The sequence below is a fragment of the Exserohilum turcica genome, assembly GCF_000359705.1.
Source record: "Exserohilum turcica Et28A unplaced genomic scaffold SETTUscaffold_10, whole genome shotgun sequence".
Classification (NCBI taxonomy): Eukaryota; Fungi; Ascomycota; class Dothideomycetes; order Pleosporales; family Pleosporaceae; genus Exserohilum; species Exserohilum turcicum.
In genome coordinates this window covers 320,293-346,799 of record NW_007359915.1, presented here as the reverse complement: position 1 = coordinate 346,799, position 26,507 = coordinate 320,293, and the positions used below count along the sequence as shown (strand labels likewise).

At 54.6% G+C, this 26,507-nt stretch overlaps 9 protein-coding genes across 9 annotated transcripts; 3 read left to right on the top strand and 6 right to left on the bottom strand.

Annotated features, from left to right (window-relative positions):
• Positions 1-487: 487 nt before the first annotated feature.
• On the top strand, positions 488-2,665 carry SETTUDRAFT_101412 (glycoside hydrolase family 16 protein; the record flags this gene model as incomplete). Its single annotated transcript, XM_008023267.1, has 5 exons — positions 488-1,116; positions 1,173-1,455; positions 1,507-2,029; positions 2,079-2,559; positions 2,608-2,665. The coding sequence occupies 5 exons, from the start codon at positions 488-490 to the stop codon at positions 2,663-2,665; spliced, it is 1,974 nt and encodes a 657-aa protein (XP_008021458.1).
• SETTUDRAFT_166618 (uncharacterized protein) lies at positions 2,626-3,638 on the top strand. The gene is made up of 2 exons (XM_008023266.1): positions 2,626-3,145; positions 3,184-3,638. The coding sequence occupies exons 1-2, from the start codon at positions 2,906-2,908 to the stop codon at positions 3,349-3,351; spliced, it is 408 nt and encodes a 135-aa protein (XP_008021457.1). The 5' UTR covers positions 2,626-2,905; the 3' UTR covers positions 3,352-3,638.
• An 899-nt stretch (positions 3,639-4,537) lies between these two features.
• On the bottom strand, positions 4,538-6,482 carry SETTUDRAFT_166617 (uncharacterized protein). The gene is made up of 6 exons (XM_008023265.1): positions 6,219-6,482; positions 6,133-6,169; positions 5,987-6,078; positions 5,854-5,938; positions 5,130-5,801; positions 4,538-5,064 (listed from the first exon to the last, which is right to left on the bottom strand). Exons 1-6 carry the CDS (start codon positions 6,429-6,431, stop codon positions 4,640-4,642), a joined length of 1,524 nt encoding a protein of 507 aa, XP_008021456.1. The 5' UTR covers positions 6,432-6,482; the 3' UTR covers positions 4,538-4,639.
• A 569-nt stretch (positions 6,483-7,051) lies between these two features.
• SETTUDRAFT_124899 (uncharacterized protein) lies at positions 7,052-7,993 on the bottom strand. The gene is made up of 4 exons (XM_008023264.1): positions 7,817-7,993; positions 7,684-7,750; positions 7,263-7,616; positions 7,052-7,211 (listed from the first exon to the last, which is right to left on the bottom strand). Exons 1-4 carry the CDS (start codon positions 7,881-7,883, stop codon positions 7,106-7,108), a joined length of 594 nt encoding a protein of 197 aa, XP_008021455.1. The 5' UTR covers positions 7,884-7,993; the 3' UTR covers positions 7,052-7,105.
• An 890-nt stretch (positions 7,994-8,883) lies between these two features.
• On the bottom strand, positions 8,884-11,863 carry SETTUDRAFT_158222 (uncharacterized protein; the record flags this gene model as incomplete). The annotated part of the gene is made up of 4 exons (XM_008023263.1): positions 8,884-8,907; positions 8,972-10,819; positions 11,052-11,511; positions 11,598-11,863. 4 exons carry the CDS (start codon positions 11,861-11,863, stop codon positions 8,884-8,886), a joined length of 2,598 nt encoding a protein of 865 aa, XP_008021454.1.
• A 5,882-nt stretch (positions 11,864-17,745) lies between these two features.
• On the bottom strand, positions 17,746-18,088 carry SETTUDRAFT_158221 (uncharacterized protein; the record flags this gene model as incomplete). The annotated part of the gene is made up of 2 exons (XM_008023262.1): positions 17,746-17,830; positions 17,889-18,088. 2 exons carry the CDS (start codon positions 18,086-18,088, stop codon positions 17,746-17,748), a joined length of 285 nt encoding a protein of 94 aa, XP_008021453.1.
• A 298-nt stretch (positions 18,089-18,386) lies between these two features.
• On the top strand, positions 18,387-18,776 carry SETTUDRAFT_158220 (uncharacterized protein; the record flags this gene model as incomplete). Its single annotated transcript, XM_008023261.1, has 2 exons — positions 18,387-18,500; positions 18,615-18,776. 2 exons carry the CDS (start codon positions 18,387-18,389, stop codon positions 18,774-18,776), a joined length of 276 nt encoding a protein of 91 aa, XP_008021452.1.
• A 3,446-nt stretch (positions 18,777-22,222) lies between these two features.
• SETTUDRAFT_24801 (uncharacterized protein) lies at positions 22,223-24,056 on the bottom strand (the record flags this gene model as incomplete). Its single annotated transcript, XM_008023007.1, has 3 exons — positions 22,223-22,902; positions 22,966-23,604; positions 23,657-24,056. The coding sequence occupies 3 exons, from the start codon at positions 24,054-24,056 to the stop codon at positions 22,223-22,225; spliced, it is 1,719 nt and encodes a 572-aa protein (XP_008021198.1).
• A 1,772-nt stretch (positions 24,057-25,828) lies between these two features.
• Positions 25,829-26,262, bottom strand: SETTUDRAFT_174842 (uncharacterized protein; the record flags this gene model as incomplete). Its single annotated transcript, XM_008023260.1, has 2 exons — positions 25,963-26,262; positions 25,829-25,937 (listed from the first exon to the last, which is right to left on the bottom strand). The coding sequence occupies exons 1-2, from the start codon at positions 26,064-26,066 to the stop codon at positions 25,829-25,831; spliced, it is 213 nt and encodes a 70-aa protein (XP_008021451.1). The 5' UTR covers positions 26,067-26,262.
• Between the last annotated feature and the right edge of the window lie 245 nt (positions 26,263-26,507).

The window sequence follows — 26,507 nt, the reverse complement described above, 5'->3', positions numbered from 1 at the left end:
TCACCTCCCTTTGCACATCCACTCCCACTCCCACTCCCACTCCTACTCCCACTCCCACTCCTACTCCCACTCCCACTCCTACTCCTACTCCCACTCCTACTCCTACTCCTGCCCCTACTCCCTTTCTCTCCTCCATCTGCCCACCACCCTCCCGCCTGCCTGCTCGACACCAGCAGCCATATCGAGCACCGCTTTTGATTTTGCTCGCCACCCTCCCCCTTCCAAGGCGTCGCAATAGGGCTAGAGGGTTTCATTCGCTTCGCCGCAGTATACTTGCACCCACGCGCTTTCTCCGGCATTTCCTCCGACACCCCCCCCCCAAAACTGCCTGCGATAGGATACCGCATCACTCGTTTCACCTTGCATACCCATTACGAATCATAACGCTTCTTTTTTTGTCACCGTCCCTCGCTCCACACTGCATCTGAATAAATAGCAGATCGCCCCAGCGCCTTTCAATCCCTCACCGCATACACTCGCTTCCATAATGGTGCCCCAATCACCAAGGGGAGACACTCCCCACCTCCGCCTCAACTCGGGCACCCAACAACCCATAACCGACGACCAACCCATACCTTCGCCCAGGCTCACAAACACGGCGCGCTCGTTGACCCAGCCAATTCGCCCAAGTCCTGTCCCCGCTGCCGGCCCCGGCTTGCAATCGCCTGGCGTGTCCCATGTCTACGCCAACGACGCCATCGCAGAGTCCTCTGAGATGCTGCTGCCTCCCTCAAGACTCAGGCCCCGCTCTTATCGCGACGAATCGCCCATGCAATCGCCCTCTGGCATGTCCTCGAGGCGGACAAGCTGGAGTTCCGACTTTACCGGAGGTCCGTTTGGCACGCCCTTTGATGACTCGAGAGCCCCGTCCCGTGCGGGAAGTGAAGAAGATTTGAACACGCAAACTGTATCCGAAAAGTTTAACATTTTGCCCTCTGCTGGACTATTGCTTTTCCCCGAGGACGTTGAAAAAGACGACTACCTACACAACCCCGACCCCAACGAAAAGGATAGGCGAGACTGCGACATTTTTACCCGAAGAGGTATGGTGAACATTGGAGGCTTGGCCGTGCTCGCCCTCGGTCTGCTCATGCTCTTCATTGGTTATCCTATCCTGTACGTTTCCATCGTTTGTCAAATCTTCTCACCGTATTGTACTGACATGTCGTTAGTACCTTTGTTGAAAATGTCACAAAACCGGTACGGGGACCATGCACAGACAACCCTCTGTGTATACCCGGCAAGCAAGACGAGCCGCTGCTCCAGAATATTCGGACAGGCCTCATCGACCCAGACACGCCCAAAGAGGCCATGACGCGCATCGGAGCCAATGGCGAGAAGCAGGTTTTGGTCTTTTCCGACGAATTCAACACTCCCGGTCGCACCTTTTACGACGGTGACGATCCCTACTTTCAGGCGGTTGATATCTGGTATGGTGCGACTATGGATTTGGAGGTAAGTCGTCGACAGAACTGGTTGTGATTGCGCCGAGCTGACGCCCCACAGTGGTATGACCCCGATCAGGCCTTCACCAAAGACGGTGTTCTCAACCTCAAATTCTCGGCTGAACCGAGCCATGGCCTCAATTACCGCTCGGGTATGATTCAATCGTGGAACAAGCTGTGCTACAAGGGCGGCCATCTCGAGGCCAGTATCTCCCTCCCCGGAAAAGGCACTGTTAGTGGTTTCTGGCCTGGTTTTTGGACCATGGGCAATCTTGCCCGTCCAGGTTACCTCGCGTCTACAGAGGGACTCTGGCCGTACAGTTACCACGACAAGTGCGATATTGGCATCACGCCCAACCAAAGTTCCTACGACGGTCTCAGCTACCTGCCCGGCATGAAGCTTCCTGCTTGCACATGCACGGGAGAAGATCACCCTTCTCCTGGTAAATCTCGTAGCGCGCCGGAAATTGATGCTCTAGAAGGCTCGGTCCACTTTCTGGGTCCTGGAGAGAGCAACTCGGTCGGTGTTGTGTCTCAATCTTTCCAGGCTGCTCCTTTTGATATTTGGTACCAGCCAGACTATGGTAATGACTGCAGTCGCTCGATGCCTGTACAACTGCTAACACATGGCAGACTACGTGGAACTGTACGATACCTCGATTACCCAGATGAACGCCTACAAGGGTGGACCTTTCCAGCAAGCAATCTCTGGTTTGACCAACCTGAACAACGATTGGTACGACGGCAAGCAATACCAGACGTACTCGTTTGAATACAAGACTGGCAGCGACGGCTTCATTACGTGGTACGTTGGACAGGACAAGACCTGGACCATGACTGCCCCGGCTACCCGTGCCAATGGCAACGTCGGCACGCGGACTATCCCCGAGGAACCTCTAGCAATCATTGCAAACTTTGGCATGTCGAACAGTTTCGCAGCTATCAACCTGGACGAAATCGCCAAGGAGCTTCCGGCTACCATGCGCGTAGACTACATTCGCATCTACCAGCCAGAGGACAACCAGATTGTCACTTGCGACCCTGACGGCTACCCCACGACTGAATACATCAGGACACACCCTGAGCCTTATGCCAACCCCAACCTTACCGACTGGTAAGTCGCGACATTGCCATGAATCCAGCCATTGCTAACATGTAACAGGAAATCTACCCCCTATGACTGGCCCAAGAACTCGTTCATGGATGGCTGCAAGTCCTGAGTTCCCATCTTTCCAGGATAGGGACTGCCGGGTGCCGGTCCCTAACGATTTCCTTATATCGACTAACTAACGTGGCCACGCCAAACGACAATACCCACACAGAATGGATTCCCTTGTAAAAGCACACAGTATAGACCGTTTCATCCTTCGACTTTTTCCTAAGCCGTGAGTGTTTTGCGCGGAGCCTGGGGCGTTTTATCTCGCATTCGACCTGATCGCCAACACACGGACGGAAATTCAATGGCGTGCGCACGTCTTCCCAATACCCAGGATCTGCACCCGCAATTCTCCGTGCAGTCTCCGCGGCAATGCTCACTCGCCAGCTACTTCGAAACCAGTTCTCCGTCCATCTATCAACACAAATTCGGCGGCGCCGGCGTCTCTTACTTCGCATACTTCACCGGCGCGTCTCTGTATATCATGGCATCTGTTCTATTATGCATCACATGCATTCGGCATTTTGCACGTTTCAAGACGGTTGTTCTTTTTTTTTCTTTTTTTTTCCTCGGGATCGGAAGGAGTTGCTAGGCGCTACTGCTCCCGATTACGAGTACCCTTATCTGTTGATTGCTTCTGCCACTTGTAATGCACTTCTTCTTACTTCTTCATTCGGTTGTTTTGTTTTGTTGTCCATTGATGGAAAACTGTCCATGACAGCGACAGTGCGATATCGGTTCAACAAGTAACAAAAAATGGCGGTGTCTTTTTTTTCTTCTTCTTTTCGTTTTTTGTTGTTTGTCTTAGCTTTTCCTAGGTTGGATGCGGGCAGGTTGGTGTGCCTTTGTTGGAGCTTGGGAGTAATCAAGGGCAAATCAATCAATAAACGGGAGGGGGATTGTGATGATGGGATGAGGCGTGTTTTTTCGATACCTTGAGCGTTGTTTTAATGTATAGCCAAAGAGTGGAAGGGGAAGGAAGATGGCGTCATAGGCCACAAGGCCAAGCAAGAATGGATTTACTGTAGACTGCCTGTGGGGAGAGTAAAAAAAAACAAAGCATTTGTATATTCGCATTGACTGGACAAACGTAGTATGTAGATGATGGTACACATGAGAAACAGAACTGGTGTGAGGGACATGGAAAGGAGAGAGAGAGAGAGAGAGAGAGACAAAGACCATGTGTATCAGTCTCTTTTCCTTTCTCTTTTTTCCCTTTCCTTTCCTTTCCTTTCCTTTCTCCCCCTCAGCCATGTATGAAAACCAAGACAAAGGTCCTTTCCCCCCCCCCTTTTCTCTCTCTCTCTCTCTCTCTCTTCCTTTTTTCCTTTGAACATGTGATGGAATTATTTTTTTTTTCTAAAACGGACATGCATGTGAAATGTGAAGATGTAAAGGATAAGACGGAAGAAGCAGAAGCAGAAGAAGAAGAAGAAGAATAGAAAGAGATAGAGAGATAGAGATAGAGATAGAGATAGAGAGAAGAGAAAAGAAAAGAAAAAAGTAATTCTGGGGGCGTTTTAAAACGTTGTTCGTATCTAATCTATTTGCTTTCTTACTTGTTTGTTTTTTTCTTTGTTTGTTTGTTTGTTTGTTTGTTTCTTGGTTGGGTTTTGTCTATACTTATACTTATACCTCTATATGTGTCTATGTCTATGTCTATGTCTATGTACGTATATGCCTTGTAGCGTGTCATTTTTTCTCTCTCTCTCTCTCTCTCTCTATTATGAATGGATGGATAGATAAATGTCTGTTGTTCGTAATTTTTACTTGATGAAATAACATTCCTTAGAGCCTCCAAGGAGCTGATAAATGGACAAAGTTAGTTGACCCAAGTTCCGTGAACAAGGCTACATATATATATATATATATATGAGTAACTAAAGTCACGTGTTTCATGTCGTGTCCAATCCGTCCACTATTGATGAATAAGTTTGAATTTTGTTTTTATTTTATTCTTCTTACATCTGTCGTGTCAAGTACTCTACTTGGTTGTTATTGATCAAGAAAATGATGCATGTTTCCTACATTCCAAAGTCTACACCTCAACCCTCTTAAACGAAAGCATCTTGGTAGCATCGGGGCCGCACTGCTTGCCATGCTCAATCTGGGGGTAACGCTCCGTCTCGCCATTGGGCATCTTGATGTCGTACTGGAGCAGGAGGCGGGCGAGGACCATTTTGATTTCGTTTGTGGCGAAGAAGCGGCCGGGACAGGCGTGTCTGCCGTAGCCAAAGGCGAGGTTGGTTTCGTTTGTCGTGACAAACTGGTTGCGGGCAATGTCCTGGGCCTTGCCGCTCGCACACTGCTTGTACGAGCGGTAGCCGTCGAAGCGGTCGGCGGATGGGTAAAAGGTTTCGTCGCGGTAGATGGCAGATGAGGGAACTTCGATCATGACGCCTTGGGGGATGTATTGGCCGTTGCTCAGCGAGAAGCCTTTTTTGGCGTAGCGAGTGAAGGATGCTGGGGAGAAGACGTTCGTGTTAGTATCAGGGCTACGCTTTGTGCCAGGCTTGTGTGGTACTTACTCATTAAAGGTGGGTTGAAGCGCATCACCTCCTTCATGTAGCTGTCGAGCTTTTCCATTTGCTGGAGTGCGCGAGACGTAATGACCCCATCGTTGGCCGCCAGAACGTTACGGATCTCGTCGCGGAGTGGTTCAATATACTCTGGCGTGGTAGCGAGCGTGTACAGGATGTTGGTGGCAGTTGTGGTTGTGGTGTGAACTGCACCAAAGATGATTGAGAGCTGGTATCCAATGAGTTGTTCGACAGAGTCGTTCCCGTTGCTCTTGTTGAGCATCCATTGCAAAAGGTCGTCTGGCTCCTGCCAGTTGGGGTCGTTGGCTTTGCTGTTGATTCTCTCCTCGATTAGGGGTCTTAGGACTTTTTCGGCGAGCTTCTCGCGTTGTCGAAGCTTGATGACCTCTGGCGTGCGCGATCCCAAGAACGGTTTCAGCCACGGTCGCATCTTTTTGAGAGCAGTGACAGCATTCATTAAATCCAATGTGTAGCTGCATGCGGTGTCAAGGTACTCGGGATCTTGACATGTCTCTGGGCCGACAAAGATACGCCCCGAGACTTTTGCAACAAGAAGGACTAGCTTTTCGTAGATGTTGACTTGAGTCCAGTCTTCACATGGCGGCATGCCCTGCCTCAGTGCTGCATCAACCTCATTGCAAATGGTCGGGTTCAACCGGGCTAGAAGGGCATCAGCAAAACTAGCTTTTGAACAGCGTCTCTGGAGACGCACTTAGCGCTGGCGTAAGGTTGGCCTTGATGGTAGTAATGGACGTAGAACTACCTGTGTCCAAATGCGTGTGAGCTACTTCCATTATCTGCTAGCGGTTAGCCCGAGCATTCACCGAGGGAAACGGTTCACTTGCTCCTCTAATGGCCTCCTGGAAGTCGACGACATCGTCGGGTAATTTTCGCAGTTCTGGCAGGAGGCTTGGAGGAATAATGACAGTGGGTACCCCTGCAAAGATGTGAGCAAGGACAAAAGCGCAGTTTCCAGCGGGAGCCAGCCTACCATCCTCATTTAAGAGTGCGTAACAACAGTCGTTGAACTGCAATGGCGTGAGTAATAAGCGTTATGCGGGAGCGCGACGATGTTACTCTAGCGTATCCCTTTTCGTAAATCATTCTGGCTGACGAGAGAAATGTCTGGCGGTACTTCTCGCCCGTTCCGAATTCGCTCATATTGGGAATCTTTGCAAGCTGCAGTGTGCGTCGCATCGTGGGCCATAGGGCATATGCTGCGAAGACGAGGGCAGCGATGCCCGTCGTCTGCAGCAACTGCAATGCTTTTGCCGCTGTCGGCGGATCCATGGTGGCGGGGTCGGGTCGCGTGGACCAAAAAGAGCGTCAGGTGGTGAGATTGTGGAATCAAGTCGAGATGTTGCAGGCGTGGTGGTGTGGCGAAGCTGGCTCCAGAGGAAGGAGAGGCCTCGCTTGACAGGAATGCTTCCCCGCTGTCGCTAGCTTTTATCACACTGCGTACAGCACGGCCAAGGCTCCAGCGACAAATGCTGTGCACGAATGCGATGTATACGGTGTATACGGGCTATACGGCTCGTAGCTCGGGACGGGTCTGCGCGATGGATCTGCGTAGAGCCGCGTCGCTGCCAAGTTGACTGTCGCGTTTCATCCGCCGTCGATCCAATCAGCGGGCATGCAATACGGCTCGAGACGCTGCGGCCCACACGAACGCACCAGGCCTCGCAGACGACTGTCCAGGCATATGCATGTCAAAGCGAGTAATGAGAAACATGCGCCCACGGTCGGGGAAACGAGGCTTGGTGGAGCGAGGCGTGATGGAGCAAGGCTGGCTAGCCCCAGAGTATGAGCTTGCGGCTCACGTCAGTTCCGCCTCCCGAGCTCGGCCGACTTCCTCGATGGTGACTCATCCACTCGAACCATATCAAATCCCTGCAATCAGATGCGTGGCAGTGTTGCACGGTGACTTGCATTGCTACTCAACAATATCGCTCCAAGTACGTATCCTACAGCTTCTCAGCAAGCACCATTGGCCCGGCAATCTCGTCTCGCTTTTCCTTGCCGCCAATCACCTCGACAATCGTGAGGGCAAACAGCATGGCAGTACCAGGCCTATATACATGGTCAGCACCTTCACGTGGTATTTCAAACAGCACCACCTACCCTCGACTCGTAATCACCTTGCCGTCAACCACCAATCTGTCTTCACTGTACTGCCAGCCAGCCACCTTGACGTCCTCGGCCACACTCGGATGACTGGTAACTCTCTTCTTCTCGCTCTCAAACTTCTTCGCCGAAGCCACCAACACAGTCGTAGCCGCACAAATCGCCGCCACCCACTTTCCAGCGCTGCCGAAGTTGTTGATTAGTTCCAGCACGGCATCACTCTCGCAAAACGCCTTGGACCCTGGCCCGCCCCCCGGAAGAACAAGCACGTCAAAGTACTCGTGCGCAGTCTGTGACGGCACAGAAAGCAGCTGTGGATAGTCGGGCACAATACGGATATTACGTGACATGCTACGATATGCCGTCCGGTTAGCAAAAAAACCGCCATTTCCTTGGTCAACCCATCCGAGTGACTGACTGGGCAAATGTCTCGTTCTGAAGCGACACACCAGCGCTTTTGACCTCGAACCCCGCTCGAGTCAAGACTGCAGCCATACATCAGCATCTTCAACGCCATGCCTCGCCTGCTACTCGCAGTCATCCAGGCATACCATCGTAAGGCGTGACAAACTCAATCTCCTCCGACCCATCCGCCACCAGTATCAAGGCTCTGGGCATCTTGGGGCCGACAATGTGATTTTCGACAAAAGTTGAACAAAACTCGATCAAGTCTGCGGGAATGAATTACCCATTAGCGGCCAAGCTCCAATGTAAGCTGATCAGGTGCAGTGTGCAGTCTAGAAGAACGTCGTTGAAAGAGACTCAGCTTTACAAGTCAGCGTGACGTATGCTGACATTCTGACGAGTGAGCAAGACCCACCAAAACTGGGGGGGGGGGCTTCGGCACCAACATCCGGCCAACTGATCAGGCGCCGGGTTGTGATTCCTTACAAGCAACCACACAAGTCCTTGTTTACAAGTCAACCTGCCTATACGCAGCATGCACGCCCGTTTCCCGTAAACAATTAGCCCTAAATTCATCAAGGAGATTACAAAACTAGCTAGAAAATTATCTTATGTACATGTGCGCCAGTGTGCTATCCAATTGCCTATCCTACCCGCACAAATTTGCCCCGTGTGCACAAAGCGCCAAAAGCCCATCCCGCCATCATAGACACCACAATGTGCCAGATGCCTAGCCATCTTGTATGCATCGCGCATTCCAGGATATCTCTCATAACCTCATACAGTGAAAAAGGCCACTCCCAAGATGCGACGCCCATGCATCCAAAGGCAGCCGTGACCGGCCTCTATCCACGTCTCTCTTTCTCTTCGTCGTGAGACATTAGAGCGCTATACAGCTCGATGGAGCGCCTGCCTCCTCCATCTGCCGACCAATAAAAAATCAAACAGGGTATGTCAGAAAACAGAAAGCGGGTCCATGTCTATCGTTGCAATACATCGAATTGCGCAAGGCAGAGGTATCAAAGGCAAATAAAAGCCAGCTAAAAGTCGAGCAGACGGCCTCACAAGCCGCCTTCTCTCAAAAAACTCCAAACACCAGATTCATCGACTCAAAGGAAACAAGCGCAGGTCATGACAAGGTCCCAAACGGTTCCGAGAGGGCATGTTCGGGGAGCGGTCCGAGGTGGGGAGACTGAAAAGACACATGCCGTCATCACAAGCTCATCGTCAGCCATTCCTGCACAATAATTGTTAGCATGTGATACCGTGATCTAGACATGTGTGTGTGTGTGTGTACGTACCCATTCAGCAGGACCAGATGACTGCAAACCCTGGCCCATGGCGCCCATGGGAAGGGCCCCAAGATTTTGCCCTGGAAAAGGACTCGAAGTCGCAATGGCAGTATCCTTTCTGCGCAATGGCGCTCGTCCACTCGTGTCGTCGGCGTCGGCCATTTCCAGTTCTTGCGACTCGCTTTTGCTCTGCCCACGACTTCGCTTGGGTGCAACGGCGACACCACGCGACTGAGCCAGCACGACCGAGCTGTTCGACTTGGGAGGGCCCGGCGCAATCGGGACCACACCGCTCGGTTTGGACGACGTGGGCGTTGTAGCAGAAGACAAGTTGCTCGAGCCCCCACCACCTGACCCGGTCGATTTTGGAGACTCGGAATCAGCTGCCTTGTGCGACGTGGGGGTCGTGACTGGTGTGTGGGCAATCGAATTCTTACGAGACGATTTCTTCGACGAGCGCGTGGATGACGCACCAACGGGCGCGTTGCCACTGCCACGATTGCGCTTCTTGATCACGTCCGTCTTGAGCGACAAGGGTCGAACAACACCATGCAGCTTTAAGAATAGGCCACATGCATTGCAGAGTGGATGCCCTTCGGGGTTACGGCGCCAGAGCGGTGTCGTCTGCGTGAAGCAATTGGTGCACGTCGTGGGCGCACCGCCTTCGCCCTGTTTTGTGCCACCAGGGCTTTGAGGCCGCGATGGGGCTGCAGAGTTGAATCCAGACTCTGGGGGAGAATTTGGCGATGACACCAAGCCATGCATGCCCTGATGCACCATTCCAGCAGCGTTGGGGGTCGAGCTGGTGCGGGGTATTTTCTGGCGTCGTGGATCGGTCCCTCTGTTGCGTATGTCGCTTACAGAAGCGGCCGAGCCATGGGTCCGCCCAAGGCTGCCCCCGGGACTCCAATGATCTTGCGGTGAGTGAACCAATTCCGTCCCACCAATGGTGACGGTTTTACGCGGCGGCCCAGCGGGATAGCGCGCTTGCATGGGATTAAACTGGTTGGATAGATTTGTTTCCCACTGATATCCAGTATTGAAGTCGATGGAGCCGTCGTCCATTTGCGAGTAGTCGTGCTGGGGCAGGGTGCGGTCGGCAAAGGCACTTCCTTCATCGTCCTCGGCGTCCGAATCAGCGCCAAAGGTAAACATGTTTTCCTGGCGTCCCATTTGCATCTCGTGTTGCTGGCGCAAGGGTAGGTTATTGTGCAGCACTTGAGACGGATCAACGTGGTTTGATTGGCCAAACGACGAGGCTGAGAAGGGCAGCGATGAGCTTGCGCTCGTCACGGGGCTGAAGATGGAGTCCTGTCCGCCGGCTGCAGGGTTGAACATGTACTGTGGTTGCATCGACGTCGATAGGTTGGAGGGCCGGTGGGGGCCGTATCCCGAGGCGCCGTGCTGTGAGGTGCGGATATCCAAGCCGCTCCGGTCAAAGTACATTTTATTGTCTTCTGGGATGGGCTGCGGGGTCGAGACATTAGAGGGGAAGGCGGAGCTGGGTGGCGAGTAGTAGTCGGTTGAGTTGAGGGACGAGGCCATGGAGTTGTGGTTAAACATGTTGGAGTTGAAGGCGTTGTGGCTCATGAGGGGCGAGCCGACGGGAGAGAAGCCCGAAAACGTCTGCTGGTAGGGCCCGGCCGAGTGCACGACGGGATCCTCGTGCATCTGGAACGTGTCTATGGAGAAGGGGCCTTGGCCTTGACCCTGGGAGGCGGGGAAGGGCGGCGGCTGCATGGTGTTGTGGTCCAGCGAGTAGTGGTGTAGGTCGGCCTCGGCGTTGGCATCGGTGGGTATCATGATGCTGTTGACGGGAGGGACCAGAGGAGAAGCTTCTGCGCGGCGCTTGGGGGGCTGATAAGGCGTTAGTGAGGCCGGCGTGTGGAGGAGAGAGAGAGGGAGAGGGAGAGAGAGTGTGTGTGTGCGTGTGCGATAGAGAGAGAGAGAGAGAGAGAGCGCGCGCGGGAGGGAGGAAGGGAGCGGGAGGGCGGGAGGGCGGGAAGCGCGAGGCGCTGGCACAAGAGAGAGGGAGCGGGAGAGTGAGAGTGAGAGTGAGAGTGTGAGAGAGAGATAAGAGACTACTTACTCGTCGCTCGTCGATGCTGGTCTTGCGGACGTGTCGTGGGATGTAGTCAAACTCATCCTCCCTTTTGATGGCAGGAGGCACCGAGGGCGCAGATGCGCGGGCGAGGGACAGGTTATGGTCGCTGGCTAGATGCGGCTTCCTTATCGGTATCGCTGGGGCTGTTGCAATAAATGGAGCCGCATCCTCATTCGACACTTCGGGCGATAGGCCGGCAGGACTGCCGACCGACGAAGGAAATATAAAATCATCCAGATTCATGGCGTCGTGCGTCTGTTGCTGGTGGTAGTGGTGGTGGTGGTGGTGGTCGCCGTGGGCCTGGTGGTGGTCCTGCGACTTTCGCAACTGCTGGGCAATGCCGCTTGGGGCGGACCTGGGCGGCGGTCTTGGGCTGGTGGTGGTGGTGGTGGTGGTGGCTGCTGGCGGGGGCATCATGTCGCTGCTCTGTGTGTTCTGGCCCGGCCTGCAGCAGAAAACAATGGTTAGCAAAGGTGGTTGAGGAGAGGGCAGGCTGGTAGCGGCGCAAAAGCAAAAGGGCAGCGTGCGTACCCTTTATTGCGATCCATTTCGGCGCGGCGCATGTTCATGGCCATCATTCGCCATGTCAGGTTCTCCATGCGCTCAGCATTGGGCAACTGTGTCTTTGCTCGTGAGTAGAGTTTCCATATTTGCGTGCCCAGCGGGTCGTTCTTCTGCATCTGCTCTGGTGAGTCTGCGTCTGGGCCCGGGGCGCCCGCATCGTTGCCGAATGCTGGGAATATGGCGTCCTGGAGCACACCCCGGCGGGCCGAGTCTTGGGCAGAGGAAATCTCCATGGCGCCGTCTGGCTCAGCAAAGTCCATGGAAATTTGGACGGGGGGAATGGAGCCCTGGTCTTGAGGGGGTGGTGCGTGTGGGCGTGGTGGGAATTGCTCGCTGAGGAAAGACGATGATGTAGCTGGGTCGGCGCGTGCTCTGAATCGGATGGGCGCACACCCCACGTTAGCTGCGGCCCTCAGCTGCAACCACAGCCGAAGTAGGCCCTGCAACAGTGGGTAAGTGGTGGTGGTGGTGGTCGTCGTAGTGTATGTATAGACAGGGCGCGGCGGGTGTGCAGCAGGGCAGCGTGGGCAAGGGTGAGGGTGAGGGTGATGGTAATGATGATGGTGGTGGTGGTGGTGGTGGAAGCAGCAAGCAGCAGCCGCGGTCGCTGGACACACGGATGAGCTGGTCTTGGAGCGGTTCGGCGGGCTCGACGACGGGGACGTATGGTCGATATGTTACGGGCGCCAGTGAGCGGCGCAATAATTCCAGCGCAGCGGCTTTCAAGCAGCAGCAGCAGCAACAAGAAGCAGCAGCACATGCGACGGCTACGGCGACGGCAGCAGCAGCAGGGGGCGCTGGGTGGGGCGTGAGTCGTGACGCTGGGTTGCTGGGTTGCTGGGTGCTGGGTGCTGGGTGTGCTGGGCGTGTGGGAGAGAGAATGAGATGCATTTGGTGGAGCGTTCGGCACCCACGCAGGCCCCCACCATGGCACGGCCGCGTCGCCAATCACGCGTGCAGCGAGGGTGACGGCGTCCCTAGTCGATACCTCGACCGCAGCCGGGGATGCTGTTTGGGGCGTTCTCTTCCCCCTCGACATGCGGCAAGCCCCCCCCCTCCACACTGGGCGTGCTGGTGCAAAGGCAAAGGCGCACGATGCACGCCTCTCAACAGCAATCTCCGGCTGCCCACACGACCCCCCCTTCGCTCGCCTGCTCGCTCGCGCTCTCCCCCTAGCCGCCCCCAGCTCGGGCGGCACATGCACCGGGCGTGGCGTGGGCGTGGGTGTGTACATGTATAGTACAGAATAGGCGTGGGCGTCGTCGGTCGTCGTGTCGGCGGCGGGTGGGCTGAACGGCACAATGAATGTTTGCCTTGCGACTTAGCATGCAGGCCCCGGTCCGTAGCAAGACCGCCTGAACCGTGCAGCTCCTACACCTGGGAATCCTGGCCTACGGGCTCGGGGCCATTGGGCCTCTCTGCAAAGCTTCGCGGGAGGTTTTTCTCTTTTTTTTTCTTCCCTCTGCCCTCGCGGCAATTCTGGCCACTGACCAGCTGCCGCGCTGACCAGCCACCTGGTTGCTGTCCTGTCCACCTACGTACACGCATACACACACGCACGCTACATACGTACATGTACACACACACACACACACACACACACACACACACACACATTATACTACGTACATATACACACACACCTGGAGAGTGCAGCGTGTGTGTGTGTGTGTGCGTGTGTGCGTGTGTCTTGTGCCTCGACGTCACTGTGCTTGCGGCCGGCATGCGCCTCGCTAAGGTTCCCTATTCCTCCCTCGACCTGACAAGTGGTGGGCACGCCGCTGCGCTCCACCGCGACAGACGAGGCGCAAAAGCTTACGCGAATAGCCAACGGCACTGACAGCTGTTCCATGGGTCGGCCTGCGACGTCGTCGTCGTTGTCGCCCTCTGACCGCCAATAATAGCGTGCAGCAGCTCGTCTAGAGGCGTCAAGCACCAGTGTGCGCCCGTCCGTGGCTTTTTTTTTTCCCTGGGGGCAGGTGTGCCTTGCCGCACTGCGCAGAATGGCCGCTTGGCGCCGCACCCACCCAAGCCCCGACTGGCAATCTCCTCACGGTGCCTACATGCTACATGTACGTGGTATACATGGTATACACACGAGCACAAACTGCACTCGCCCTGCCGGCTGCCTGCCACGACGACGGCGCTGCCACTGCCGCGTCCCATTCTTCTTGGTCTGCTTCTCCCGCCTGTCGAGGCCCTCATCCGAATGTGGCCGGAACGCGTGCGCGGCGCTCGACGCTCGGCACTTCCGTTCCTACATTTCCCGGCCAGCCTCACTCGTCTCAGGGTCTGTTGTTTGCCAGGCCCACCGCGACCGCTAGCCTCGACGTTGGGGCCCACCGCCCATACCGCGCCAGCACGTGGCGGCATCCCCTTCGGGCCAGGTATCGACGTACACTGCCCACACGCCATCCACGCCATCCACCCTCGATGGCTGCCTACACACACGCAGCTTCACCTCTACACTTGGGAAGCCCTCAACAGCATCCACTTGCCCCAGCAGACCCATCCGCCCTTCCTTCCTTCCTTACTTGCCTGCCTGCCTGCCTGCCTGCCTGCCTGCCTGCCCCTCCCACCCTGGAACGGCGGCTCCTTCCACCCGCATCCTACATGTACATATTGCTGCACTGGCACCACACCACCCACAACCCACAACCCACAACCCCATCCCAGCGTGCCACCATGAGAGCATCAGCATCCACACGCGCACCACACGCCCGCTGCCGCAGTCGAGCAACCCGTGGGGGCGGTCGAGACGCGGGCTGGGAATGTAACGGTTACCCAGGCTGTGGAGAGAAGGAACACCAGGTCGCTGGCCATGGCATGGAGCCTGCCATTGCAGTCAGGCTCGTCGGCGGTGGTTGTTGCTCTGAATGTCTACAGTAGACCTAGTCTACTGTAGACATGCTGTGACCCTGCGGCCCTGCGACCCTGCGACCCTAGCCCAGACAGGGAATCCGCGAGACAGGGGTGGCGCTCTAGGTGTAGGCAAAAGACGCTGACGCCAAAAAGTCAACCGCCAGTGAATCAGAGGCAGCGTCAGGGTCCTTGCATCGTCATGTCATGTCATTGCATTGCTGGGCGACCCAGAGAACCACTACCCGCGCACGTGACACGCAGTCACGGGAAGGCTCTGCGTGGTCGTCTTGGCTGCGATCATTGAGCGTCGGATAGTGTACAGATCGACCGACCAGTCTACGTACTGCCCATGCTTAGCTCGCGTGCCTTGTCCAGCTCCAGCTCCAGCTCCCGCTCCAGCTCCACGACAAGGACGTCAGATTTAGCCGCCAACGGCTCTTCTATCAGACGGCAGCGCCGCCGTGGTAATTGGTGGCTCCATGGCTCTCGAGACGTTTTGCTTTTCGCATCCAACAGCGCCCCCACCCCAATTTGCCCAAGTGCAAGCACGCACCTGGGCCAAGGGTCCTGGGGCCAGCAATATATCGATCTACATGTACCTACAACCACAGCCGTCTGAGCATGGCATTACCTCGGGCGCGACTCGTCTGCCAACCGCGAGCGGCCGTCTTCGACGTCGCGCGTCGTCGGCTAATCTGGAGCCAGTCGTCTAGATCCCGGCTGTCCACTGCAACCGAGTTTCACATGCGAACCCATACCACGGCCTGCCAGGCCAGTCGCAACGGAGGTGGAGGGGGGGCTAGTACTACACACATACACGTAGCTTCGCAGAGCCTGCTGGGCTATTTTGCCTTTGTCCAATTCCACGGCGGCCACAGCGCTCCGACTGGCAGTTTACTCATCAGCAGTAGAGGCATGCAGGCAGGGTTCGCTCGATATTGGGAAGAGTATGCCCCCACGTGCCTTGCCCCAAAAGGCGTAGGCGGTCAGGTGCCTCCCCTGTCGCATGCAAGCCTCCAAAAACGCCATTTGCTTCTGCTTCTGACTTGCATGCACGTGCAGGCATGGCGAGCCTAGATGCCCTGCTAAACCCGACTCAACCCCGTCTAACCTCGCCCGTCGCCGCACTGACGAGCGCAACCACGCTACACACACGCTGTCGTTGCTCAACACAAAGCACTCGTCCTGTGCTATGCTGCATTTCGCGACGTCCCATCTTGCCTCAACTCATCCTACTACGCGCCATCCTATGTCGCAATCACCAAGCCCATGCTCGGCGCGCCCCCCCCCTTTTTTTTTCTCCCAGGCGTCGGCGGCAATATCCGCCGCCTCTATGCAGTGTCTGGGCCTGGTGCAGTACCAAAGTCGGCACACACACTCACACACTGACCAACCGCTGCAGCCGCCGACAGTCAACAACACAGCCTCCCCTCGACGCATAACGGATGCACGTTTCCCTTCTTCTGTCAAGTCGAAACGCCTCGCCGCGGGTGGCCAAGGTTCCATGTCGCATGCTTCGATACGAGACGCGGGATGTCCGTGGGGGTCGAGTACGTGATTCATTTAGGCCGTCGTATTATATGGATAATTCGGGGAAAAGGCCCTTGATCGTCCCCACGACACCGCCTGGCAAAAGATCCACAGTTGGGCGCATAATGGTCAACCATCGACGGCTCGTCCTGTGGGCTACAGCGGGAAAGGGTCCTGATCGTGTGCCCGTTGCCGTAGGCTGACGTGGAGGGCCTCACGTGCTCTGCCCTCCGAAGCCCGTTACTCGTTGGTCAGCCTTTGGTCAGCCTCCATGTATACTGTATGCGGTCGCTCCATTGCCCTTGTTGCTATAGTCGACCTAGGCAGTGGCAATGGTGCCGTCCTGGTGTGACGTCGACGTGATAAGTTCCACCGGGCTTGGGTACTTGCTTCGGTCAATAAGGCCGATGCATGAAATGGGCTGCGCACTTGGACTTGCAACTGCAAATCAAATGAGCATGCAGGTCCAAGGGGAGCGAGAGGCCTCCTCGGTCAACACACAATGCTTCTTGGGTCCATCCTCGAGCGGCTCATGTCTCTGTCCTGGCCAAGCTCAGTTGGAAAAATAAAATAAAAAATAAAACAGGGCTCGTCCTGCTCGCGGTGCGTCCTCGTGGCTCCCTTGGCGGAAAAGGCGTTGCAAACAGCGCGCGGCAACAGTGCAGCGGAGCGGATCGTGAATCGGCACGGGACTGGAAGGGGAGCCAGCTGCCTCCCAGCCCAGAAACGCAATGGCGGTACACGGGACTTCTTATACAGGCGCGCAGGGTCTCGAGCCGCCAAACCAAGGTCGCCATGCGCGCGCGCGTGTGTGTGACACCATCAAGCGTTATCGTTGCGCGATTGATAGCGTTACGTTTAGTGGTGCTCGTACCACGATGCCCTTTCAGCCTCACAAAACCTCCTTTATTCACCGTTCAAGCGACCAATGACGCTCCAAGACGCCGTCCAGCGTGGTCGGTTTGGGTGCAGTCGGAATATCTAGCGAGGAGCTGGCCTTCCTATTGCGGACGTGAAACAGAGATAGACTATCTCTCGGTAGCTTATCTGACGCAGGCCATGCTATACTGCGGCTGTGCACGATGCAATGAGCGACGTTTGGCTGCCGCTGCCACGCCCACTGGCGAATCAACACAGTCGATAAGGAGAAGCAGACCCTGCATCGTGCTGAGCGAGCGAGACTGTGCTTTTGCTACTATCAACTGCCTGTTGCTTGTGCAATGATAGCTGGCCTCGCCGTCGGCCAGTGGAGTAAGCCGAGCCATCGCACTGGCACCGTGGATGATCGTCTGCCATGGCACTCAACAGGGTTGCCCACCCCACAGCATTCCGGGGCGCCGACAATGGGGGAGAACCCGCCATTTTTATATCGTGAATCTGAGTACATTGCTGGGGCGCCTACACGATTCATCCAACCCTCCCCCTCCAAATGCACCGTCGATCCACGAATCCTCCGGCCGTGTTCCCTGCATCCTCTGTCGCTATACCTGAGCAATTCAGCATATGCCATCCTTCTAGTGTCATCCCCTTGCTGACAACCACGCTGCCTCTCCCGCGGGGACTGGGATATGGCCGCGCCCCGTATCTCGTCTTCCGTATTTGCGTGACACAACTTTTGCCCCGCAGGCTATCGCCTTGCAGTCTTGATACCCTGGGTCTGACGCGGCGCTTGGTGTCGTTGGTGGCATACTCGGTACCGTCGCTGTGCGGCTTTTTATTCATCTCAGTCCCTTCCCTCTCTCTTTTCGTCCCCTGCTCCGCCACCCTTGACCGTCTCTTCACCCAGCACTTTGCTCGCCGCCATGAAGCTACATCGCCAGCATTAGTCTTCGCCCTTCCCATGACCTGAGCCCGTCGCCGACTTACATGGCACCACAGTAACCGCCCAAGCCCCGGATATCCTGTGCCTGACCCGCCGTCATACGCACCAAGCTCTCGAGGTCCGCCATATTCGCCGTCAATTGTGCCAGTTGCGCCTGGAGGTGGGAGAGCTGCCGCGGCTTTTGCGACGGTACCGTGCTGAGGCGCGAGCCGCCTGGAGTGTGGGAGCGTGGGACATTCGACATTGCAATCGGAGCAGAAAGCGAATTCTGCGGGGGATACACGTCTAGGGCGAACGGGTGGTCAGTGTCGTTGCGGTTGCGGTTGCGGTTGCGGTCGTGGTCGTGTTTGTTGTGGGCGTCGAGGTGGGGAAAACGCGTTCGCTTTGCGGCGTGGTGGGACTCCCGCGGCCAGCAGGCTTGGCGATTTGGTCGCATCTCCACCCGGCCTCGACTTTTCTGCGGTCTCGACTCTGGCGCCGCTATGCACCACCACTAATCCCTTGTCGTACTGTTGATTGCCCAGACCACTCCACACGCAACCATGGCCACTCTTCAGACTGTTCGTCGCTGGATCATGACCGGCGCTGTTGCTGCCATTACCGTCACCGGGACCATCTACGGCGCGGGACTGAAGGGACAACAGGAGCTTAAGCAGGTATGTGGATTTTTTTTTCCATTCGTACTAGGGATCTCTCGTGCATGTTCCATGTCCAGCCGGATCTGGCCCCGGGCCTCCAACAAGCCCTTGCGCTAATACTGTGTCTTGTAGCAAAAACGCCAGATCCTCCAAGCCACACCGGAAGAGCGAATCGCCCAGCTCGAGGTCACGCGCGCCAATCTAGTACTAAAGAGAAATGAAATGGAGAGGAAGATTGCCATGATTGCGGAGAAGAGGAGGGCAAAAGCAGAGGGGCAGACGGATGGCAGATGAGAAGTTGGACACAGAAAGGTTGGACTTGACTATACTGGTAAATCAGCGAGGAAGGACTTGAATTCCTGGCAACGTTTTGGTGCTATGGAAAACATTCCATCTTGGGCCATGCCACTCAACCATGCCTGAGAGCAGAACGGACAGCGCGAGCACGCAGACGACTTGGGCGTAATACGTAACACTGTTCGCCAACTCGCGGTACTGATATACTACTGCACTCTCTACTGCGACGCCCCACAGCCATATTAAAAAACTGTATTGGTCTCTGGAGCTGGTGTAAATCCTACAACATCCATTCCAATCAGCACACATTGAACATCTCACTGGGTTATTGCGACTAAAATAACCCTCCACCAGGGCGCTTCCCGTCGCAGCGTCAGCAATTCAAAAGCACACCTAGGAAGATAGCTCTACATTCGCATTAGCTGCATATATTCCTTCACAAAAATGTCAAACAGCATGCCGCTTACTAGTCATGGCCCCATCGATTCATTGCAAATGCGTTCCGTCACTTCAGCCGCGGAACGAACCCACCGTACCCCCTCCAAATGTCGATCTTGACTAAACCCACCTGTTGCTCTTCCACATTGCCCTTTTCCGAGGCCCCAGTGCGAGTGCCAGTGCCAGTGCCAGCCCCCGTCTGCCGCGCCCCACTGTGTTCCGGCCCGGCTGCCACGGCATGTGTACGCGTGTAGCCGCTGGGAGCTGCCGTCCCAGGCCTCTCTCTCTCTCTCTTTTTTTTTAACCACACACAAAACGAGACTGGGTTGCGGGTGGGCAAAGCGGTGGTTCCCTCACGCCAACGCCACGCGTTCGTTCTAGCCCAGCCCAGCCCAGCATCCTGCCACTGTTTCTGAGCGGGTCCAAAATATAGCCATACACATATTCTCTCTTCCCCCCCCCCCCCCAAAAAAAACCGGATCCATCCTTTTACTGATGCAGCTCCGTAGTAGGTGTACAACATCACATGTGTCAGTGTAGTCTCTCTAGTCATTACTCGTCCCAAGTGGGACGCCAGGTCAGTCATGCTGAGTTTCCCAGAAACAGTAGACGACGTACATCACATAGCGTATTTATTTTTTGCGGGTATTGTCCCGCCCATGCAATCCAATTAGCTGTACATATGTAATGTGTGCTTGGGTGGACTTGCCCTGGGTTGCTGTGCGCCCAACTCCGATGCCTGTTCACCTGCGTCTTGCATGGGGAGAAGGAGGAGGGACTATGGGAGCCATACGTTTTTGTGGTTGCTGTTGTTGTTTCTCGGTTAGGTGCGTCGCTTCTTTGGATCAAGGATTCGAATGTGCCAGTGCCAAAAAGCCGGCACATGTCAGACCACTGGTGCTGGATGGAGAGTGGGGTTCTCATTAAGACATCGTCATGTTTACATATATACATGCATAGCATGCTTTGCACTGCCACTGCCACTGCCACGGGGCGTGATTGGTCATTCTGATTGCGTATGAGGTTTTGGTGCAAGATGGGGCATCTGTTTATCTAGAAACCAGGCTCAATATGTGTGTGTGTCTCTTTGGTGAAATCTCGTTACTGCATCATGTGTAGGCTGTAGAAAGTACATCACGCACGTGGAAGATTTCCACACTCCAAAATTTCAACAATCCGTGCAATAATTAAAAAGCCACAAGCGCAACGTACGTAGATGCAATTATGGCCAACAAGACCCTCATTCCACGGCATCACCCGCCCATCAACACCATCGACCTCGCACACAGCACATTACTCGGGTATTCCCCAAACTCAGACGATCCTCATTTCGTCTAGCAATGACGATCCCACACATCCCCCCCCCCTCTTCTTCTTCTTCTTCTTCTTCTCCCCACGTCTCCACTCGTTTTTCCCTCCTCCTCCCCCACCACCCGAATACAATGACGACAACACGTCTCTCCAAGTTTATCCCTCAACCCGCGCGTCCACACGCACGGCTGGCGCCACCGCCGCCACTGCAGCGCCTATCACACACATACAAGCATTAGCCCGGTTCTGTAAATAAATCGGTATACTTGGTCTCTTTTCTCGTACCCACGCACGCACCCACTCATCCTTGTCTTGTCTTGTCTTGTCTTGTCTTGTCTGGAACCCTGCCAGAAAGAAAGAAACAAAACAAATACAAAAAAAGAAACAGCAAGACAGGAAGAAGAAGTGAGAGGAAATAGAAGAAGAAGAAAAACATACCACTAATCCAACCCACAAATTTCACTCCACGCAATACCACAGCCTCGATCCCCGCTTCGCCTAGCCCTAGAATGACGGCGGTAGCTGCCGTGCTCAAGCCGAGGATGAGAAGCGAATTGGGCATTGTGGATGAGGCGGGCGAGGAAGCGGGAGAAGGAGAAGGAGAGGTCGTGTTGATGCTGCCGAGGGAGCCGCCTTCAAAGGGGATGATGGCTGCGGGCATTGTTATTTGGTGGATGAGGTGTTTGATTTGATCGAAATGGGCGGCGTGTAGATGTGTAGTAGAAGCTGTATATCCGCCGTTATTCTTTCCAATCTCCCCCTTGAGTCCCTGGAGACTGATATATTCGACAGTGTTCCGTTCCGTTTCGCTTCGTTTCGTGTATACGCAGCCAAGTATGCACTACGCACCGAGTATCTGGCTTTCTGTATTGCTCGCTGCTCGTTTCGCCGGTAAAGAATGTGAGCTGTAAAAATTCCGAAACAAAAAAATCAAGCAGAGAGGAAGACGAATATAAAAGGCCATGTCCTGCCGTGTTAAGACAATTATTTTTGGTCGTCCATCATTTCTGAATACCCCCTCCTCCGTGTGTGTGTGTGTGTGTGTGTGTGTGGCGCACACGCAGAGACCTGTCTTACACACGGGACGGGGCGTGTGTCTCTGACTAAGAAATTGACTGGGAATGGACGACTCGGATGCCGTTGAGTTTGCGGGTTAGCATAGAAAGGATATTTAATAGTATTTTTTTTGGTTTGACGGGGATCATGTATATTATCATCTTGTATGTGGAAAGCCAATGGGCGCTGGAGGCTGCTGTTGTGAAGAATGCCGAAGAGACTGCAGTACTTGCGTATTGGTGTTTGACTAGTTCAGATTTGCTGATTCTCAAGCGTTTGCAAGTCTTGAAACAGTCTTGTAGATTGACATGTCTTTAGCCATGTTCTCATGTCCTATACTGTCTTACAGGCGTAACCTTATGCTGAGAAATGTCTTCAGCTTGTCGAAACATGATGTGCTGAATTACCTTGTTAGAGATATTCATCAAGTACACGAACAGTCGAATGAGTAAATGGCAACAGCATAGTCTTGAATAAAAATCTATTGGGTACTCAATCATTACGAACGTCTATTCATGTGTTCAACACATTGTCATTCTAGAGTCTAGCATCTTCAAGTGCTTTCTCTCTATCATCAACCCAGGTAAGCAATGTCCCGAGAAACAAGTCCATGACTGCGAGTCTACGCATACCATGGCCTACTCCTCGCGACCGCGCCTGCGGTTGTTCTCAATAAAAACCTTCTTGAATCGGAAGCTGCAGAGATCCTTTGTGACTTCGAGGGAGCTCTTTGCATTCTCGCGGACAACCTGGCTGGTCGGCTTCTGGAACAACTGGTCAATTTCCTCAAGCGTCAGGTCCTTGGTCTCGGGCATGAAGAAGATCTGGTAGAACCAGCCGAGAAAGGCGATTCCACCGTAGAATCCGAGTGCAAGACCAGTCTTGGTGAAGGCATTCTGCATGCTGGTGAAGTTGTAGGTAACGATGAAGGAGGAGAGGAAAAGCCATGCAGTCGAGGTAGTCATGCCGTAAGAACGGAGGTAGGTGGGGTATACCTCAGAAGGAATGACCCAGGTAAGGGCGGCGTAGGAACCGAAGAACAGCTCGTAGAGAATGAGACCAGAGAGATAGACGCCCAGTTTGCCGCTGAGACCCTCGACATGGTACGAGACGCCGACCAAGACGAGACCAACGAAGAAACCAGGAAGCATGGCAATAGCCCAGAAACGGCGACCGCACGTTTCCATGAGGAAAATCGCCGGAATAGTTCCAATAAGAAGCGAGCCCCCTCCAACGAGCGACATGTAGGTGGCGTCATAGGTGTCAAAACCGACCTGTGACATCAAGACTGACATATAGTACATAATCGCATTGATACCTGTGAATATAGTATTAATATATGATACCCAACTTCGGCATTCGTAAAAAGAAATAATCATACCTGTGAATTGTCCAAGGAAGACCATGATGTTGGCATAGATGATGGCGCGGCGAGCACGTGGCTTGGTGAAGAAGTCCATCCATGGGAAACGGCCGGTGCGTCCGGCAGCAACTTCGGCCTCTTCCATCTCAGTGCTGACCTTCATGACGAAGAACTCCTCACGTGCTTCATGGGTGGCAGTACCATGAATGCGCTTCCACACCTTGAATGCTTCGAGAGGCTTGTTCTTGTGCATCAGGTATCGGGGGCTTTCGGGCATGAAGAGGATACCAATACCCATGATTGTGGAGAAGACGAGCGAGGAACCGAGAATGTAGCGCCAGTTGCCAGGAACAGTGATGAACATGGCAGCCACAGCGTATCCGAGAACCTCACCAAGCGCAATGTTGAACTGGTAGAGCGAGACCAGGTTACCACGCAGCCTGCTCTCGACGGTTTCGGCGACGTAGACGGGGACGGTACCTCCTTCGAGACCGACACCAGCTCCTAGGATGACACGGGCGGCGACAATCATGCTGTAGTTCATGGATCCGGCTTCGAGAGCAGCGCCGATAGTGTAGAGAATGCAGGAGATGATAATGGCCCAGCGGCGACCAAAGTATTCGTTGCATGGCGAGATGAGGAAAGCACCGGCGACGGCTGAGAGGTGTTAGTTTAGCTAGTTTCAACATGAGCGTTGGTAGAAACATACCACCAAGGGGCATGCCAGAGTTGACCAGAGAATTTTGATGCGCGGTAAGGCCCAGATCGCGAGGAAGTGTCAGGTTGGCACCCGAGATGAGTGATTGATCGAGACCAGAGAGCAGACCACCCATGGACGCAAAAGCGACAATCATCCATGTGAAGTGCTTGGGGTTCTTGAACTCAATGTCCAAGAAGCCCTTCTTGTAGTTGGCTTGCTGGAGCTGCTTCTCGAGATCCTGGATCAGGTTCTCCGACTCCCATCCTCTGGCATCCTCGAGTTGTTCTGTCTTTGCCTTGGGCGCTGTGTAGTCGGACGTAGGGGCGACTTGGATGTTGTCAGTCTTCTCGGTCTGAGGCTGCGCGTGTGCCGCAGCATTGTCGACCATCTTGGTATCCTTCTCATCCATGATGGGCAGTGATCAGCAATGAAAAGAGAGCGAGACAAAGGGAGAGAGGGCAGACAGCAAACAAGCTGGTATCTCTCGCACACACAGGACGTCGTCCATGGTCGGATCTCGGTCTCTTATAAACCCCAGTGGAGAAGATGCATGTGTGTGGAGAAGCACCCCATGGAGCTCCTCAGGCGACTGGAGTGACGTACACGTGGAGTCTCCATGGCACCAAGTCGGCAATTTTTTTACCTTGGGCGAATGACGATGGCGGATTGCCTGGCAGGGCAGGATGCGCAAATGCAAAGCCGGGTGTTGCAGATGTGCGATATTGATGCCGTGAAGAGTATAGACGGGTGGAGTGGAACAAGCATTGGTCCGACGTCTTGATGGAGCTTGGCTGTAAAGAAGCTTCTAGCGCCCCACATGCGGCTCTGCGGCATGAAGATTTCTCCCGATATACTCGCCGATTGACCAAGGCAAAGGCAGGCTATGCGTGTCTTGTGTGGCAAAGGCGCTTCCCCGTGGAGATGGCATGGCTGCATGCTGCGTACCCCAAGTCCATGGCGAACGACTAGAGGGCGTAGAGTCGAACGATGCGACAGGCATCATGTCACGGCGGGAATAGCAGCGAACTGGCGGGCAGCCGGAGTAGCACCGTTTGGCCAAGCCATGACGTTGCGGAGCCGTGCCGTGTGTCAAGGAGCGGCGCGAATTGCACAAATGCAGCCAAGTCGGTCGATGCGTGCACCACCATCGGAATCGGAGTGTGGGAAAGGGCTTGGTCCGTGAAGCCATCCTCGTTGTTGTCGGCGCCCATACCGCTTGCGGATGCAACCGTAGACAAGGGCGCGAGGGAGTGTACCTAGCTGCAGTACGCCGTCCGACACGCTCCGCTGGCGGCGGCCCACTCTCGAGAAACCCCGGGGATTCACAGTCGCGGGCTTGGGGCTTCTCGGGCAGAACCGGCCGTGGGATGGAGAAGAGAGCTGCCAAGAAGAAAGAGAGGGCCTGTGCCAGAGAGATCGGAGGGCGGTCATGTTGAGTGAACTGGCCGTCACGTGATGAACCCACAACCCACCGTGCGAAGAGCAGTGCATACATATCACTAGCCCGTGCGCAAGAGGAAGAGAACGAGAAAGAGGAAAAGCAAAGCAACCTCCCGCATCCGCTCTCGCTCTCTGCCACCCGCCTCTCCCAACACAATCGCTAGCAAGCCACTTCGCCAATCCTCCCTCGCCCATCGCTCTCTCACACACAAACTCCGACATTGCACCGCACCCGCCCCACCCCAGCATACCTATAAGCCCCAATAAGCCACTAACACACCCACACCACCAGCCACCAAACCCTCGGATTCCCGAGTCAAGACAACCCGCCGACACGGGGCACGCCAGTCACATCACTCCAGTCTCACCCCTCCTCCATTTTCTCCCCTTGCAACCCCAACCCCAACCCCGTATGTATATTACTCGTACGCACATCCATACCAAACTACCCAGCTAGCCATAATGTTCCACTCGCCAACCCCAAGACAGCTGCATCAGCCCACGACTCAAGTCCTCGCTCCTCCCGCAAAGGAAAAAAAAACAACCGTTCGCGTGATGCCAAAGCAGCGCCCCCTCCCCCTCCCTTCCCGGCCGGTAAGAAGTAGTACTGCCTATTAGGAATGCCTCCTCCCGAGCATACATACATACGGCGTGGGCATGTGAAAGAGCAAGAGTGGAGAAGAAAAAACAACAATAAGCAGATAGGATTGTTGAAAAAAAAAAGAAATAAGTAAGGGTCTGTCAGATAGTCCAAGCTTCGATTTGTTTTCTAGCGGGGTGACTAGGTGGAGGAGCAGCAGGGAGGGTGAAGCAGGGAGCAGGATGAGGGTGAGGGAGGGGGGAATGGAACCTCGTATTTCCTCACGCATCTGCACCAGCACCAGTACCAGCACCACGAGGACTTGTGCATGCGAGGATCCTGGGGTGTACACACTACCACTACCACCACCATGTCTGGACCCTGGTGAAAAGCATGCATTTGATTCGACTCCCAGCGCGGATTGTCTTCTTCTATTTCCGCTTTTCGCTTAGTCCCGTGTTGGAGCCACGCGTTCTTTCTTTCGTTTCTTTTCTGCCGCTTGTGGGTTATGTCGGGTAATGAGCTGGGGCTAAGCTGGAAAAAGGAATACTATTAGGTGGGTTAATATGCTGCTTACGATGGTACGACTCGTGCTGCATACATACAGAGACTGGGGGTAGGGGAGAGGGGGGGGCTTCTCTGGGGAAAAGAGAGAGAGAGATGCATAAGGCGGTAAGTGTGTGAAATACGGTCAAACCTCCACCCCCGATATCCATGTACAATCAAACTCAAGAAAGAAAGACACTGTCAAGCACTGTCATTCGTGTCAAAGAAATGCTATTTCATTGGCCTAAATCGGTATGTATATATCTTCGTCATCATCGTCATGCTAAATACCAC